Consider the following 18,265-nt stretch of genomic DNA (forward strand, 5'->3'; position numbering starts at 1 on the left):
AATACTCCTTCCCCTCAAAATCCTTTACATGAACACCCCACTTCCCCTCCCCTCCGCTCAAGCACGCACACAAAACTGTGATACAATTTTGTGAGTGTAAGTACAGTGGCTCTGTATTTTGCATTTCTGCTTGAGGTGAAAAATGGCATATTTGATACCGTAATAAATATAGTTTGGTTCAAGACACCAACTTCATAATTTGTGAATATATTAATAAAGACATGCACTTTTCAGTGGTTTTATGGTACACGTTGTCATACATGAGCAAGATGCATTGGAAATATAGGCATTAAATGATTTTTTTCCAATTTTAAAGCCTCATAAGTCAGAAACTTTTATTGCTTATAGGGAAATAGTCAACAAAATAGTACTATAACATAAGAAATGAATGTCAACATTTGAAAGAACTGATGTGTGTCAATGTGAAAACACAGAGGTCCAAAATAATCTAAATCACAATTATTATTTTTTTACAGTGTTGAGCAAGCTATAAACTGACAAATATGCAAATGTGAATAGTCTTTTATAGAAGTTAAAGACATCTTGTACCTAAGAACAACTCCACAGTGCATCCAGAAAGGATTGACAGCACTTCATTTTATTGTGTTATAGCCTTCTTCCAAAATGGAGTAAATTACTTTTCCCCTCAAACTTCTATTCACAAAAGCCCATAATGACAACATGAAAAAAAGTTTTTTTTTGGGGGTTTTTTTTTTGCAAATTTATTAAAAATAAAGATAAAATGTGGAAAAGCTGAAGTATTGACTACATCCTGGATGCACTCTACATACTTCAAACGTAATGACTTATTGAACTTAGCTTTTTTCCCCTGTACACTTGTTTTTACAGTAAAATCAGTGTCACGCTGCATTTTTAAAGACCCAATATCGGAAAAACCAATAGTGATTTCAGCAACAAATTTCAGCTATAAAGCTGAAATTTTGTATGGCATTTACTGGGAACAGTAACATTATTTTGTGAAAGTGTGAAATACATTGGAAATAGACAGTCTGGAACATTTCTAAAATTGAGGTGGATTTACCCACGGTCAGGTCCACAGCAACGAGCTGAAATTTCTGGCTGTTTACAGAACTCACAGACCAGGGATAGAATACAGTGTTGTGACGGGTCAAACTCAATTGTATGGGTAGGATGTGGTGCAGTGACTGATTGAACTCTTCCTTTTTTGCTTTTCGGTAGGGCATAGACTTTTTTGGTATAGTTTTGAATGACAAATTTTATCAGCGTGCTTTGATGTCAAAATGGATTTGGGTTGGCAGGTCTGCCATATTCATGCACTGTGTGTATTACCTAGAAGGTGTGTTGGGATTATTGGGGTCCCAGGCTCCAGTCTGGCCTGGTGTTCTGTTGCCATCATGCAGTGGAGTCTGAGAGCCATAGTGAGAACGGCTTCCTGGTCGGGGCAAACAAATTATAGTATACAGACAAACACAAGTGTACAAGACTAACAAACAGATGAAGTTTGAGAGTGGGATAGAGCAGCTACAACAGATACTGCTCACAATGAAAAATAAAGCAACCATCAAAAATATGACTAACAAAGTAGTCATATTATTTGCCATAAATAATATGGCAAACAAAGTAAATATATCCGAAACATCAGTCATAGTTCCTGTAAATATTACCAATATCAGGTTATCCACAGCAATGTTTAAGATCAGGCCATTATAGGAGAAGAACATAGTTTACTGAAAACAGACTGAAAATTACAGCAAGCTTGGCCAAAATATGAATTTAAAATAAAAAGGTTATCTGTACACATTCATATTTTAAAATTGGTTAACAGGCTGCTTGCGAGTGTTGTGGAATACATACATGAAAATACAATACTATACCGTCATGTAGTGGTGTCTGAGATCCTTGCATGGGTGTTCTGGAGCCGGTGCCACACATGGGAGTCTGCGAGCCATACATAGGAGTGCGACCATGGGTGGATGTCATCCCACTGTGTCTCTTTGCTCCCCTGAAGGAGGGTTGGGTATAACAGCGGATTGTAAATTAGGGATGTTATTTTGAAATGTATTTTATTCATCAGTTATATTAATTCCACAAAAACTGGATGGCTTCATTATTTTGAAAATCACCTAATTGTTACAATTATCCTAACTGGCAGAAATCTAAATACATTAACCAATAAAAATGCATGTCTCATCCAGTGTCAGAAAATGCTACATTGATCTCTGTATTAATCCTCCTAACTGTGGCAGGACGCCAGTGTCAGCACAAACTCAGATATTTGTAAATCGATGGAGAACTGTCATTCTTGAATGCATGCACACATGAGGGATATCAGGGACGACGGTAGGTAAAAATGACTGTCTCTCAACAAATTTAGACACAATTAGGAATACCAGATTCCTACATGTAGAAACAGTTGCTGCCCATTCTGCTGCTGTTATCCATTTAGGCCATAGGTATTGGATAAATTGGTTTATGGATCTGCCGCCTGCTCTAACAATCTCTGACTGTGAAAAAAAATTGCCCCTGGGTCCATTTGTTTTTTTTTTATTTTTCCCGCTGACTGCTTGGGGTGCTGCTCAAAACATTTCAAGACTGCATGGTTTTCTTTGATCGTCGGTGTTCAGTGCCAACAAGATGGCAGGAACATGCCATATTTTGTGTGTGCATTGTTCACAAAAAGAGATGCAGGTGAAAAACGGTTCTTACACAGAGTGCCAGCCCATGAAAATGTTGGTGACAATGTCAAGTGAACATGTGAAGATGGAGGCAACAAAATGTTCAATATCCATGGAGCCATCATGAGGGAGCAAAGTGATCACCCTGGTACTGGCTGGGGAAAAAAAAAAATGACCACGTCGGAGTTAGCAGAATTCGGTTTGAAGTACCTGTTTGTAAGAACCAAATGATTTTGTTAACTCATTCAGGATGTTTTGCATGGCCTGACTGAGCGCACACACTGGACGTGTCCTCTTCAGCCACGGAGCTGAGGAGTTGCTCCATCCAGTGGAATTACATTTTATGCGTGGACCGGCTGTGCATGCAGAGTGAGGTTGTGCACGCACACTGGACGTGTTCTGTTCGGCCACGGAGGAGTCATGGATTCACTTTTCTCTTTTTATTTATTTTTTAATTTTCTGCGGACCACTGTGGAAATAAGTCTCATGTTGCCAGGCATGCAGTGACCCCGTGCACGCTGCGACAGCAGACTTACAGCTGTGTGGACAATATGGACGAGATCATCAGGATTTATTATTTTCATTGTCTGTGAGGACATCAGTGAAAGTTGAGAGATGCAGCTACTTGACAGACATGTAAGTTTTCCGTGAAAATGTGGATTTCTGCTTTTTTAAACTGTGAACCGCAGATTAATTGCAAAGATTGCACAAGTTTGATTGTGTGTCATGGTGATATAATTTGGCAAAACAAAACAAAACAAAAAAATCACTCTGGCCAGAAGAAATGCTGCAGCTCCGCTTAAACAGACTGTTAAATAAATAATTAAACCTTCTGAGTGTGGACTGACACAATCTGATCAGGACCTGAATGAACTCTGATCAGTGAGGATGAATGCATCTATCCAGAAAGTATTTTCAAATTATTCTTGTCACCTTCTTTCCAGACCATGTGGATATCTTCATCCTCTCGCTCTCTTCTTTTTTAAGAGTTAAAGTTACAAGAGTTAAAGTTACAAATTCAGATGAGTTTTGCACTTTTTCTGTTTGGTATTTTTCATGGTTTTGACAAAGTCATTTTTTTTTAATTCACTGAAACTGTTCACGTTCAGTGCTTTAGAAAAACATTCATGTGTTTTCCCCAATCGATAGCTGGAAAACATGAAAGAGTTCTATTCTGAGTAATGATTTAGGTGTCCTATTGGCTCAATAATGCCTGAGACCAATCTAAACTTTGAATATTATTATTATTATTATTTTTACTGACCAACCCTTCAAAGCATGTTTTTTTTTTTTTTCGACCTACCACATGTAGTCACATTTTTGCGTGACCACATAACCAAAAACCTTTGGAGAGTACTGAATCTTAACAGTGAATTCTTTGTCTCAGTCTGGTATCTACTTTAATTATGTCACCCAAGGACATAATAAAATAATCTGTTATTTATTTGTCTGTCTGTTAGCAGGATTACGTCAAAACTACTGAACAGATTCTCACCAAATCTGCACCACAGACAAATATATTAGGGCATGGAAGACTCCACTGAATTTTGAAACAGGCTATTTTTTTATGTGGCTGTACACAATACTATCTTATATACTATAGAACAAAAAGACAACCGCTTTAACAAACAATGACAAAAACAGTATTAAATTCATTATTTTCAAGATTGATATTTTCAAGACCACTCTGATATTAGACTTCAAATACAGAGCTAAGCAGCTAAGAGGAAGAAAATAAGTGTTTATGGATGCATACATGGTAGTTAATCGCTGTCTGTCTACAGAAATGGTCTGACACGTGGAGTGCAGCTCAACTCTGGCTGTAGATTCTGTGGCATCCTTCACCACGCCAATGTAACCTGGAAAATGTAGATATTTTTAAGCACCTTGTTGCAACAACTCACAGATACAGCAATAAATGTATAGTAGAATCAATGACAACTTGTTTCCATATTGGATTCACTAAACTGTACAGAAACAGAACATCATTTTGAATTACACATTAAATTTTTACACTGCTCCATTGCACTTTTACCTTTGTAAGGGCCCTGTGAGATACGAACTGTCTGACCAATCAGCTCATTGTCTCGCCTTCCGCGACCCCGTCCCATTCCTCCTCCACCTCCACCTCTCTGCTGTCCACCTAAGGAGGAATGTACAAAGAGTACAAAGCAAAGAATTCAATACAGGCAGCTGTGCAGCACAGACATGAGGGGCCACTAGCACTGGTGAAACTGATTTTAGAAGTGCCCCCCCACCCCCAAAAGCAACTTCCACATGATGTCAGGTCCCACTCACCTCCTCCACCATGGTGCATGGGACTGCTGATGCGAGGGCTCATTGGAGCAAATCCCCCGACCGTGAAGTTGGTCACATCTCTGGGCTGAATGTGTCCAATGACATGCAGACAGTGAAGTTACTGACAAATATTTACCCATTTAATGTTAAGAAGAAGAACAAGATGAAAAAAGAAGTACTTTGGTCAGTTCATGATAATAATTGGAAAATTATATGTTGTTTGTACATCATGGAAATGAAGTAAAAACTAGAGTGCCAAGGGCCCTGTAGGTTACCGGCTCAATTAAAGCCCAAGGCAAAATGGACATTTTCAGCATAAAAATGGCCGCCATTTCCAAATTAGGAAAAAAGTAATTAGACAGGTTTTAAGATTTTGCAATAAATAGCCAATGCTACAACGGAAACCGCACCACGACAAAGGATTAGTGGCCTATCATTCGGTAGCCCAAAAAGGGGAATAAAGGCTGAATGATCACAAATCTGTGGACATTTTCTTGTGACAATATAACAAGGACTCCAGCTGATGGAAAGCTCCCATACACATATGCTCAACAGCAAATTAAAGGAAATATCTTTTAAAATCTATTTCTCTGGAATATCCCATTATCACGCATACAGCCTAAAAATTCTACATGTAATTCTAAACACACATTTCAAAGTGAAGCCAGAAAAATAGAGAGGCAATCACGGACCCCAAAATCCACTTTTAAAAGTCTCACAGGAAACAATTATTGCTAGTCTACAGCTGTGCAGTATCACTGAAATATATGCACCCATCGGTCACCCTTCTGAGTCTGGTCTGCTTGAGGTTAATTTCTCAATATCATCAGAGAGAGTTTTCTCCTTCTTGCACAGTCACTCAGTTTTTGACAACTGTCTACTCTACACAGTTACCATAGAGTGCCATTCTGTTTGTATTTCTTCATAACCAATGTAATAAATTTAGACATATTCAGTGACGTGGAAATGTTCATGTATCCATCCCCTGACTTGTCTGAAGAAAACTGGCAAACTGATTATTTACAGGTATTATACCAAAGGGGCTGACTACTTATGCAACTCATCATCTTGGCTTTTATATTTTTAATTAATTTATATCAAGTTGTAGAGATTTACTTTCAGTTTGAGTCTAAGAAAGATAATTTTAGACTTTTTTATATTGAGAAGCCTGATTTACTTTTTGTATTTGAAATGCCATAAACAAATTAAATTGCGTGAAATACCAAGGGGCTGAATACTTTTGCAAGCCACTGTAGATTCCGATTCATATCGATTAATCTCCACATGCCTTCTAAACACTATTTCTATTTATTCTTAGAGACAAAGAAAATCATTGCAGAAAACACATGGAGGGATTCTTTTCTTGAGGAATGGTGCAGTAATTTTTTTTTTCTTGTTCAAGGTAGCAGTGCACTTTTTACATTTTCAGGACAAGATTAAAAAACAAACAAACAACAACAACAAAAAAACAATAAGTTATTTTGGTTCCTCCCTTTATCCATGGTGTCACCACAACAGATCTGACGTGGATCTGCATGTTGACTTTGGAAATGAGTGAAGCCTCTCGCAGCAGAGAGGGAGAGAGAGAGAGAGAGAAAAAAGGGACAAGCCAAAGGAATATTTATCTAAAGCAGTCATTGAGAATTTACAAAAAAAAAAAAAAAGGTATCTGTATTATGGTTTCTTTTTCCCTGAAAATGAGCCATATCCAAGTTAATCAGGCAGCCAACAATGTGCTGACCTTTGATCCACCAGCCAGTACGAGATGTCTCGTCTTGCACACAAACATGCCTCCATTTTCCACCAGCTTCTTACAGTGGAGGAAGGCAAATCCACGAAACAGGTGACGAATCTCACCTTCACGGCCCTGAAGGAAAAGACATACAGTGTAATAGAGATTAGTGTACAATTTACAGGGATGAGAATGAGCAAAGAAAAAAACTATGAAAATCAGCAGGGATCCAGGGGATACCATAGGCCCCCAGCGGAGTCCTGAGGCAGCACCCCTGGTGGGGCCCACAGGTTTTGAGCATTTTAGGAGGTATTTCGGGGCCATGACAGACCTAATTACATGAATTTCCATTTTATATTTTTTGTATGTTGGGGTATGTGGAAGTCTTATTGTAATAAAAGAATCTGCCTATGTAGACCTTTTCTCAGTGATACCTGCCTAGTGCTAAAGCATATGTACTTTCAATAAATGCAATATAGCATTGGACAAATATCACTAAACATGCCTATTCTTCAAGTGTCTTTCCTTAACCTACAATGAGCTCTGAAATATACTGGAACTTCATGCAAGTATATGTAAATTATTTAAAGAGATTAAAACCTATCAAAAGAACAATATTTGTGGTATAAAAGTGACTTTATTAATAATTACATGTAAAATGTATGCTTACAAATTACTGCCCCGTAATAAATTCCTAAATCAGACCATGGGAGTTTGCACCCCAACTACTTATGTCAGTCACCAGGAAAACCCCAAGGCACCTACAGCATAGTATCATTAAAAATCACACATCCTGTGCACCAGCTGTACCGCAGTCTATGAAATTCACCAAAATAAAAATAAAATTGATGCAGGATAATAGGAACCAGCACACTTCGTCTCCACTCCCCAGGCAAAATGTGAATGAATGGTTGAATGGTTTATCAATTAAAGAGTAAAAACTGAAGGAAATCAATTGTAAGGCCTGAAAGAAATTTCTGTAGGAAGTATTTTAGCCATAAGGTCAAGTGAAAAGGGAAAGTGTTTGCTTTTTTTCTTGAAAGACACTGGACACATCGAGTGGATTTAGTCCTGCTATTGGGGACTGATGCAGCAGGTGGCAGCAATGCAACAATAACCATGCCGGCTGCTATTATACGCCACAAAAGAAGGGTTTGTTTATTTTCTACACAGGGTCAAGTTTTGAGGAAAACCACATTTCGTGTCAAAATAAAGCCATAAAATACGTTTTATTTAAGTTAGTGGTTTTATATGATGAAATAAACGGAAGATGGAAACAAATTTTGACAAAAATCCGTATACAAACACTGGTTTTGCAGCGCTGAATTTCACTTCAGTACATGTACAGTATAAACTGCAGCACAGTTAAAAATTTCAGTGATTGTAAACAAATTTTTATCGAGCTCAACCTTACGGACAAATTCACAGACTCTTTCCTTTGTCCACGTCCACCTCCCGGTCCAAACAGGTCAACTTGAACCTATTTTTACACCACTATCGATGTCTTTAACACGATCTTCGTCCCCTCGCTCTGTAAATTTGGTCATGTTAAAGACTTAGCTCAACAGCTAAAACTTCACGAAACTCAAAATGTCCATGTCCGGGTACTTTCAGTGACTTCAAATTTACAGAGAATCTGATTGGCTGAAGGTTCGCTATTGCAGAAAAAGTAACCAATGACGATGCGCGTTTTACCTTGCGGTTTTGGCAGTGCTAATATGGTTCCTGTAAATGGCAAATGGACTGCCTTTATATAGCGCTTTTCCATCTGCATCAGACGCTCAAAGCACTTTACACATCAATGCCTCACATTCATCCCGATGTGAGGCTGCCCACTACACTCCGGGAGCAGCTAGGTGGAGCAGCTAGAGGACCTTGCCCAAGGGCCCTTAGTGATTTTCCAGTAAGGCTGGGATTTGAACCGAGGATCCTACGGTGTCAAGCTCAATGCTTTAACCAATAGACCATCACCTCCCCTTCACATGCATATGAGGAAAGATTTAACTTGCATGGATGACCCATGACGCACCACGCCCCAAATTTTTCTCAACGGATTTACACTGGTCTCAGAAATGGCCCAGAAACCCAGAAAAACTCTAAAATCCACGGATCAGATGAGATGAGATGTACTTTATTGATCTCATAGTGGAGAAATTATGTTTACACTCCAGTTACCTCAGACAGCAATTAGTCCACAATTATTACTTGTTTACCGTAATAATGGCACACATCAGAATTAAAGACAGCACATACACATTTGACATTGTTTATGTGAACTAAATTTGAAGAGGTCCGTTATCCGAATTGAGGCAAGTGGGTGAAGGTCGCGCAGCAACCCTGAGTTGCGCCACTCTCAGCTTGGGGAGAGGAACGGGGACCAGCAGCAGCTAAAACCGCGCCGCCCCCCGCAGAAGGGAAGGGGTGACGTGAGCAGAAGCCGGAGTGGGGTGTGTGTGATGGGGGTAGGAGGGGGGTGGGAAGAGGGAGTGGAGCATGCTTCAGTCCTATGAAAAACAGTTCATTGTCTTTGTGGGTTGAGATAAAGGATCTGCAGAAAATGCTCAAACAAGGATTTTTCTTTTCTTTTTCCTCTCAAAAAGCTACTGTTACTTGGCTGGAACACGAAAAACTACAGGGGCACACAATAAAACACATTCCACCATTAAGGCAAATAAAGGCCCTTCAATTAAGTTCACCCCAAAGTAAATTCCAATCCTTTAACCACAGGCATTATTACTATGAATGTAATATCTTGTCTTCTCAGTAATGATGAAAAATCCTCACTTGACAAAAGTAGAAAAGAACTGAAATGAAATGCCACAAACAACACCCCCCCCCCACCCCCCGAGACATACACATGCTTTTGTTGAAACAAAGATCCAAAAAAACAAAAAACAAAAACAAAAAAAACACAATGTGAAGGTTAATTTCATGCAAAGAAGAAATAATTTCTTCAGTAAGTCTGCACTGGCAATGTCAGCTTTGTACTTACAGAGTGTGGACCGTCAATGACTTTCACGATGTCCTTGACGTGAATGTTGTTCTGCTCCGAGTCCAGCGCTACAGCAAACCGGTTGTCCTTCCTTCGGTTCACTGCTTGGTGACGCACTGTCAACACCTTCCCATGCATATTCAACACCTGAAAGAAATTGAAGTAACATACTAAATACTCAATATTCTTCTTTGTCTTTCGGCTGTTCTTGTTAGGTGTCGCCACAGCAGATCAATCATTTCCATCTCACCCTGTCCTCTGTATCTTCCTCTGTCACACCAACCACCTGCATGTCCTCCCTCAGCACATCCATAAACCTCCTCTTTGGCCTCCCTCTTCTCCTCCTGCCTGGTGGCTCCATCCTCAGCATCCTTCTCCCTATATACGCTGGGTCCCTCCTCTGCACATGTCCAAACCATCTCAATCTCGCCTCTCTGACTTTGTCTCCAAACCGTCCCACCTGAGCTGTCCCTCTGATATGTTCATTCCTAATCTTGTCCATTCTTGTCACTTCCAAAGAGAATCTCAACATCTTCAGCTCTGCCACCTCCAGCTCTGCCTCCTGTCTTTTTTTAGTGCCACCGTCTCTAAACCATACAACATAGCTGGTCTCATTACTGTCTTGTAAATGTTCCCCTTCTCTCTTGCTGATATTCTTCGGTCACAAATCACTCCTGCCACCTTTCTCCACCCACTACACCCTGCCTGCACCCTCTTCTTCACCTCTCTACCACACTCTCCATTACTTTGAACAGTTGACCCCATATATTTACACTCATCTACTTTCATCACTTCTACTCCTTGTAACTGCACTATTCCACTGGTCTCCCTCCCATTCACACACATGTACTGTCTTGCTTCTACTGACTTTCATTCCCCTTCTCTCCAAAGCATATCTCCACCTCTATCAGACTAGACTCAACTTGCTCTCTACTCTTAATACAGATCACAATTAGGGCTGCAGCTATCGATTATTTTAGTAATCGAGTATTCTATCGATTATTCTGGCGATTAATCGAGTAATCGGATAAAAAGTACTTTTGCGTTTTTAACAACATCAACAGTCCAGGGCTCTCCCTAAGAAATGGCACAATGTCACTGCGTCATCACAGAGACTGTCAAATTTAGTGTATCCCTTTCTGTTTTCCTGGGTAATCATTTATTTTTTCACATCTTTACAAGTTTTGGATCTTTCCTGGTGTCAGGAGCTCAGCCAAAGTCGGGCCAAAGTCTTGACATTTTGCTGAAATAGCGATGGGATGAGGCTGTTTTTTTTGTTGACCCTAACTTGTAAAATTTAACCATTTTAAGTTTTTTTTTTTTTTTTTTTTTTTTTTTTTTAAGGTTGGCGAACTGGGTCCCTGCGTGACTTTTTTTAATCCCTCTTTCTCTGTGAGTAAGTCAATGCATTTCAGCTGGAGGCTGAACATGCAAGCCTCGCAGTCAGGTTTTTTTTTTTTAAATCATTATTATTATTTTATTTGAGTTACCGTGTTTGTGAAGCGTTGTGTGTTACCCAAAAAAGCGAAAATTAAAAAGTGAAACGCTCAGTGCGTGTCTGAGCAAAACACAGAAGGAAGAGTGGACTTCTTCCAGAGACTGTTTGTCAGAGGTGTCTGGGACGGAGCTGTGAGGGCAGAGCTGAGCCACTCACACCAGGCAGAGAGAGGCAGCCACCGGCCACCACTGGAATAGCCACGTAGAGCGGAGAGCAGACAGCGGACGAAACGGTTTTGTTTTATAAACACACTGCTTCACTTAAATGTGCAGTAAACCATTTCAGATGATCAGCCTGGACCGTTTTTCTCATAAAAGGCTTTATTTTACTCTGTGTCGCGTTTGAAAGCTGTAGCTTTTGTGCTAATTTGATTAGCGCTTACACAGCTCATGCATGCGAGTCTTCTTCTGTTTGTTTTTCTTGGGACTTTACAGCACCACACACAGGCCTGGCATATGTACTACAACATTAAACGAAGCATCGAGGCACAGAATTTGCCTCGAACATTTTTTGTAATAGAATTATTCCCTAATCACGTCATCTGCAAACATCATAGTCCATGGGGACTCCTGTCTGATCTCATCCGTCAACCTGTCCATCACCACTGCAAACAAGAAAGGACTCAGAGCTGATCCTTGGTGTAATCCCACCTCCACCTTGAATGAGTATGTCATTCCGACTGCGCATGTCACCGCTGTCACACTATTCTTCTACATGTCCTGCACTACCCTAACATACTTCTCTGCCACTCCAGACTTCCTCATACAATACCACAGCTCTTCTCTTGGCACCCTATCATAAGCTTTTTCTAAATCCACAAACACACAATGTAACTCTTTCTGGCCTTCTCTGTACTTCAACAGTATTCTCAGAGCAAACATTGAATCTGTAGTGCTTTCTCGGCATGAAATCATATTGCTTCACCTGTTTTCTAAGCCTAGCTTCTACTACTCTTTCCCATAACTTCATGCTGTGGCTGAACAGCTTTATGCCTCTGTAGTTACTGCAGCTCTGCACATCACCCTTGTTCTTGAAAATAGGAACCAGCACACTTCATCTCCACTCCTCAGGCATCTTCTCACTTTCCAAAATTTTATTAAACAATCTGGTTAGAAACTCTACTGCCATCTCTCCTAGACATTTCCATGCCTCCACTGGAATGTCATCTGGACCAGCTGCCTTTCCACTTTTCATAGCAGCCCTCACTTCTTCCTTACTAATCTCTTGTACTTCCTGATTTACTCTCACCACATCATCCAGCCTTTTCTCTCGCTCATTTGGTTTATTCATCAGCTCTTTAAAATATTCTCTCCATCTTCTCAGGACACACTCCTCATTTGTCAGCACATTACCATGTGCATCTTTTATCACCCTAACCTGCTGCACATCTTTTCCAGCTCTGTCCCTTTGTCTGACCAATCGGTACAAGTCCTTTTCTCCTTCCTTACTATTTAACTTCTTGTACAGCTCGCAATATGCCTTTTCCTTCTCTTTTTGCCTTACACCGCATCTCCTTGTACTCCTGTCTACTTTCTTCATCTCTGACTATCCCAAAACTTTTTCGCCAACATCTTTTGCCTTATGCTTTCCTGGATCTCTTCATTCCACCACCAAGTCTCCTTGTCTTCCTTCCACTGTCCAGATGTCATACACAGTACTGTCCTAGCTGTCTCCCTCACCACATCTGCAGTACTTTTCCAGTTGTCCAAAATTGCTTCCCCTCCGGCCAGTGCTTCTCTCACCTGCTCGCTAAATTTCACACAACAGTCTTCCTCCTTCAGCTTCCACCATCTGATCCTTTGTTGAGCTCTCACTCTATTCTTCTTTACCTCTAAAGTCATCCTGCAAACAACCATCCTATGCTGTCTAACGACACTCTCTCCTGTCACCACCTTATAGTCTCTGATTTCTTTTAGCTTGCATCTCCTGTAAAGAATGTAGTCAACCTGTGTGCACCTTCTTCCACTCTTATATGTTACCCTGTGCTCCTCCCTTTTCTTAAAGTAGGTATTCACCACAGCCATTTCCATCCTTTTTGCAAAATGAACTACCATCTGTCCTTCCCCATTCCTATCCTTGATACCATATCTACCCATTACTTCCTCATCACCTCTGTTCCCTTCACCGACATGCCCATTGAAGTCCGCTCCTATCACCACTCTTTCATGCTTGGGCATACTCTCCACCACCTCATCTAACACACTGCAGAAATCTTCTTTCTCCTTCATCTCACAACTTACCTGTGGGGCATATGCACTGATGATATTCATCCCTTCACACTCATCACCCTGTCAGACGCTTGACCTCCAATACGCTTAACATACTCTTCCTTTAAAATGACCCCAACATCATTTCTCTTCCTGTCCTCACCATGGTACAACAACTTGTACCCACCGCCGATGCTCCTGCTCTTACTTCTTGCACACACAATATGTCTACCTTTCTCCTCTCCATCATATCAGCCAGCTCTCTCAGTTTACCAGTCATACTATCAACATTCAATGTCCCCACTCTCATTTCCACCCTTCTGATTTTCTTCTTCTCCCGCTGTCTGCGGAAACGTTCTCCTATTCACTTCACTGTGACAGTAAATCTGTATTTCACACTATTATAAAACTTTACAATTAATCCTCTGATTTTTGTGTGTTGGGGGGGGTCCACACAGATCACAAATCAACAACGGTCCATTAATCTATTATTCTAATCCAATTACATTTTTTCCGTAAATCGGATTGGTTAATCGTGTGAGATTTCAGGCAGTATTGTCAGGACGTGGAACTGTCGATTTATGCTACATGACGCACACCGGCCGAACAGAACACCAGCCATGCGCTGCTAGCTGTTAGCACTGTTAGCTGAGAGTGAGAAAATGTTGCGTACTGCCGCCAAAATGGGTGAATTTAAGATACCATACAAAAGTATCGATGTGGATTGTGATACCGAAATACCGTTTCACATTTGATGGATTACTCTGCGCCCTGACCACTGTTGGAGTGACGCTGTCTCACGGTAAGCCTCACAGACCGAATTACCTACAGAAAAATAAACCGTGCAAATGATGGAATTGGATTAGAATGGAAATAACCCTGTTGTGTCTGATGATTTGCAGACGTTTATGCTGTTATACGGTCGCAAATATCCATTTTACTGGCTCAGCTGAAGCGTTGCTGTAAAACTCCTTTTTACCGGCTCCGCTAACGCATTGCCAGTGAAGCTCAATTTGCAACCGTATAACCAGCATGAACATCTGCAAATCATCAGACACAACAGGGTTATTCCCGAAATATACACTAGTATTAGTGCAGCAGATAAATGAAGCAATCCTCCAAATGCTGATACAAACATCAAATTCAGCACAAATACACCTTAGACATTATTCTTTTGAAATAACTGATTAGTCATCTTAATTTTCAATAGGCAGCCAGGTAGGGGTCAATTGAAGAATTCCACAGGGGTCAGAATTAAAAGATGTTTGAATTATATTGAAAACTATATCACATCAGTTTGTACAGGGGTCAAAAATTAAAGCTGGCCCAATTTTGGTAAAAAGTGATGCAAATTATTGGTTGAGCTAATAGGATGAATAAATGGAATAGTTTTGACAGTGTTGAATACTTGGTCTCCAAAGTAAAGGTCAAACAAGGTCAACATCCATTGGATTCTGACACAAGACATATGTTACCCCGTAACATGATAACTAAGCATGACAGATGGTGCAAAGTATTCCTTTTTAAAATGCTAAAAAAAAAAATTTTTTTACCAAAATTGGAGCAACCTTAACTTTTGACCCCTGTACAAACTGAAACTAACCTTTGTCACCATTTTTGCTGTTTTTACCCCATAACTCCACAGAATTCAATCATAGATAGTCCAAACTATACCTTTTTGGAATCGTTATGATCAGATAATGTGGTACAGTTTATAGTTTGACCCCTGTGTAATTCTTCAACTGACCCCTACCTTGTTCCCTATTGAAAATTCAGGTGGCTAATCGGTTATTTCAAAAGAAAAACGTCTAAAGTGTATTTGTGCCGAATTTGATGCTTGTATCACCATTTGCAGGATTCCTCTCTAAATATTCTCTCAGCTGCTGCACTATATAGCAAATATTCCAATATACTCTGATCTAAACAGGCCATTACCTGGAATGTCTCCCTTTCCAGTCGAACAATGACTCCAACTGTCTGTGGGTCCAGCTGAACCAGCTCTCCCCACTCATGCTGTCCACCTGCATCAACACCAGACGCCGTCTCTGAGCAGAGTTGGAGGTCTCTGGGTAACACCTTCAGCTGTGAATTGTACCAAGTTGGAAGAGGTCAAAACTCAATAGTATGCAACACGGCGAACACAAAATAATTCACTGTTTTTGAGACATACTAGGGCTGCACGATATATCAAATATCTTAAATACGATGTGTGCACAACAGCTGGATTTTTTATTCAAATAAGGCTTATTGAATCAAACATGTCACTACACAACTTTTTGACAGCTTTATTTACAATAAAAAGAAAAACTTGCACAGTTCTTATTCACTGTCCATGAATAACATTGGTCAATATGATTTTTCTTGCATGTAGTTTTTCAGTGGATTTGAGTAATTTGGGGTCACTGAATCCGAATTTGGTCTTACTTTTTGCCAATCCCATCAAGTTTTTGAGATAAAACATATTTCTCATATCAAGCATTGAAGCAAAAGCTGCAGTCTTGTACACGTCTCCGGCGCCATAAACGATATTACAGCTCTTGTTCACATTAAGCAAACCTGGTTTAAAACCTATGTTTTTGTGTGTCAAACCCATGAGTAAACGAGCAACTTTTGCATAATCCATCACTACAGAACATGCAGATGGCAAAAAAATGTGATGTGACAGAAGAAATATAAGCTCAGATTCGGATTCAGCACCCTAAAATGACCCTAAATCCATTCTCAAACTTTTTTTGTGTAATCCAAAATCAAAATCTGTCTGATACAACGTAATCCAGTTTGAAAATTCTTAGATATGCAGAGTTTGTTGCTCGTAAACAACATGCAGGCTCTGTTAAATTAACTGCAAATTCATACAGAGTATCCAGAAAGTGTTCACTTTGTCCACATTTTGATTTTGTTATGTTAAAGCCTTATTCCAAAATGGCTCTATTTTTGGCTATAGAGCCCAGGCCTGAATCTGAGTGAACATCTCTGGATTTACTGCAGCAAATCCAAAGATGTTCTAGCTGGGCCACCCAAGAACATTCACAGAGTGGTCCTGAAGCCACTCCTTTGATATCTTGGTTGTGTGTTTAGGTTGATTGTCCTGCTGAAAGATGAACCACTGCCACATTCTGCGCTCTGGAGCAGTTTTTCATCCAGGATGTCTCTGTACATTGCTGCATTCATCTTTTCCTCAATCCTGACTAGTTATATCTAGACAAGTGTGTGTGCCTTTCCAAATCATGTTCAATCAACTGAATTTACCGCAGGTGGACTCCAGTTAAGCTGTAGAAACATCTCAAGGATGATCAGTGGAAACTAGAGGATGACACGGGAGTAGATTTTCACTCCTGTCCCATCGCGCTCCCACAGAAAATTTCCTGTCCCATCCCAATCGTGGGCCAGAGTAAAAAAAAAATCATTCCTGTCACGTCCCACTCCCATTCTGAATGACTCCCGCTCCTGTACTGGTCCCCCCCTTTCCCCCCACCCTTCTTTTAGTTTTTAGGGAATACAATTTATTTGATTGGATTTTCTCCCCATTCTTTTTTAGATTACTTTGTGTTCTGCAGTTTTTTTTCAGATGATATCCACAGATGAAACAGTTCATCTGTGGTAATACAGGGAGGCACTTATTGCCTAAATCCAAATTAAATAAAAAAACTTCACTAAAAGACACAAAACATAAATAATGCATGGCCTGTGGTCTTGTAGTTTTTCAAAATGTGGTGGTGTTGGACATGTAATGATCCTGAAATATCCTGGCCCCAAATAAAACTGCAGAAATTAAAGGATTTTACATGAATGCAACCAAAGCAAACAGTTCTTCCTTCTCTGTCTCTCTCAACATGTGTGACTTTGAAGTTACATGCCACTTGAAATGAGTTTTCCAGTTTCTTTCATTTCCAAAGCCTAGGACTGATGGCCACGAAGGCCAACCACTCCATGTCCAAGATAAAAACTGCTGCTGTTTAAATATGAAGAACACACATCTGGTACCTCATGCATGGTGAGGTCTGAGAAGAGGATGACAAAGTTTTCTTCCACTCTGACAATGAGGCCAGTGTCACCTTCGTACCGCCCGGCAATCACTTTAACGTGGTCACCCATCCGAAAATACTTCTTCAACTCATGAGCAGGGAACTCCAGAGGGTCCTGCACAAGTTAAAAACAAACAAACAAACAAACCAACCCAGAAAAAGATGATGGAATTTAATGAAGAATGAGCTAAGTAGAGAGTATGAAATATCCTGGTGTGCGCTTTGGTACCTTTAGATCTTCATGTTTGGGCATGATTGTGATCTTGTTACCGTCAACACTGAGGATTTTGCCCTGCAGATTAATCAACTCTCCCTCACACACTTCGACATTGTCACCAGCTTGAAGGTTGTGTTCACGTTCTTTACCTGCACCAAACACAAACAAACTACTAAGTAAAATTTTAAACATTTCTGACAGACAACTGATCATCATCATCCTTTATTTATTTTTAAAACATGTTTTTTGATTGTGGGAGGACAATCAGGCAGACATAGGGAAAAGATGCAAACTCCAGACAGAAAGGACTAAGTGGGAAGCGATCCCAGGACATTCTTGCTGTGAGGCAACAGGGCTAACCCCTAAGGTGCTGGCACTGTGCCACCCCATCATAATTTAAAACTTACTGACTTATTTCTTTTACTCACTACACTTTTCCTTCTCATACTGTGCTATTGTCAAGTTTAAAAAAATCCAGTGTAAACTAAACTTTTAAAAAGACAATTTTGTTTTCAAAATTCACTCAGTTATGGGTGCAGATTACACCAAGGAAAATCATAATGCAAGTGACAACAAAAGTGACCATTTAGTTGACATTCTTTCTTCGATGTAAGCTGTCAAAGTGCTCAAATTGAGAAA

At 40.1% G+C, this 18,265-nt stretch overlaps 1 protein-coding gene across 3 annotated transcripts in view; it reads right to left on the reverse strand.

Annotated features, from left to right (window-relative positions):
- The window catches only part of supt5h (SPT5 homolog, DSIF elongation factor subunit), an 84,897-nt gene that overhangs the window by 23,290 nt on the left and 43,342 nt on the right, over positions 1–18,265 (reverse strand). For all 3 annotated transcript variants that reach the window (XM_034168224.1, XM_034168223.1, XM_034168225.1), the window contains 10 exons: positions 17,639–17,775; positions 17,369–17,524; positions 15,320–15,466; positions 9,680–9,826; positions 6,697–6,822; positions 4,956–5,040; positions 4,693–4,800; positions 4,414–4,516; positions 1,857–1,984; positions 1,312–1,414 (listed from right to left, as the gene is read on the reverse strand). In XM_034168224.1, the coding sequence (XP_034024115.1) occupies positions 1,312–1,414; positions 1,857–1,984; positions 4,414–4,516; positions 4,693–4,800; positions 4,956–5,040; positions 6,697–6,822; positions 9,680–9,826; positions 15,320–15,466; positions 17,369–17,524; positions 17,639–17,775 (1,240 nt within the window). The remainder of the gene's footprint in view (positions 1–1,311; positions 1,415–1,856; positions 1,985–4,413; positions 4,517–4,692; positions 4,801–4,955; positions 5,041–6,696; positions 6,823–9,679; positions 9,827–15,319; positions 15,467–17,368; positions 17,525–17,638; positions 17,776–18,265) is intronic.

The sequence above is a fragment of the Thalassophryne amazonica genome, chromosome 4 (genome assembly GCF_902500255.1).
Source record: "Thalassophryne amazonica chromosome 4, fThaAma1.1, whole genome shotgun sequence".
Taxonomy (NCBI): domain Eukaryota; kingdom Metazoa; phylum Chordata; class Actinopteri; order Batrachoidiformes; family Batrachoididae; genus Thalassophryne; species Thalassophryne amazonica.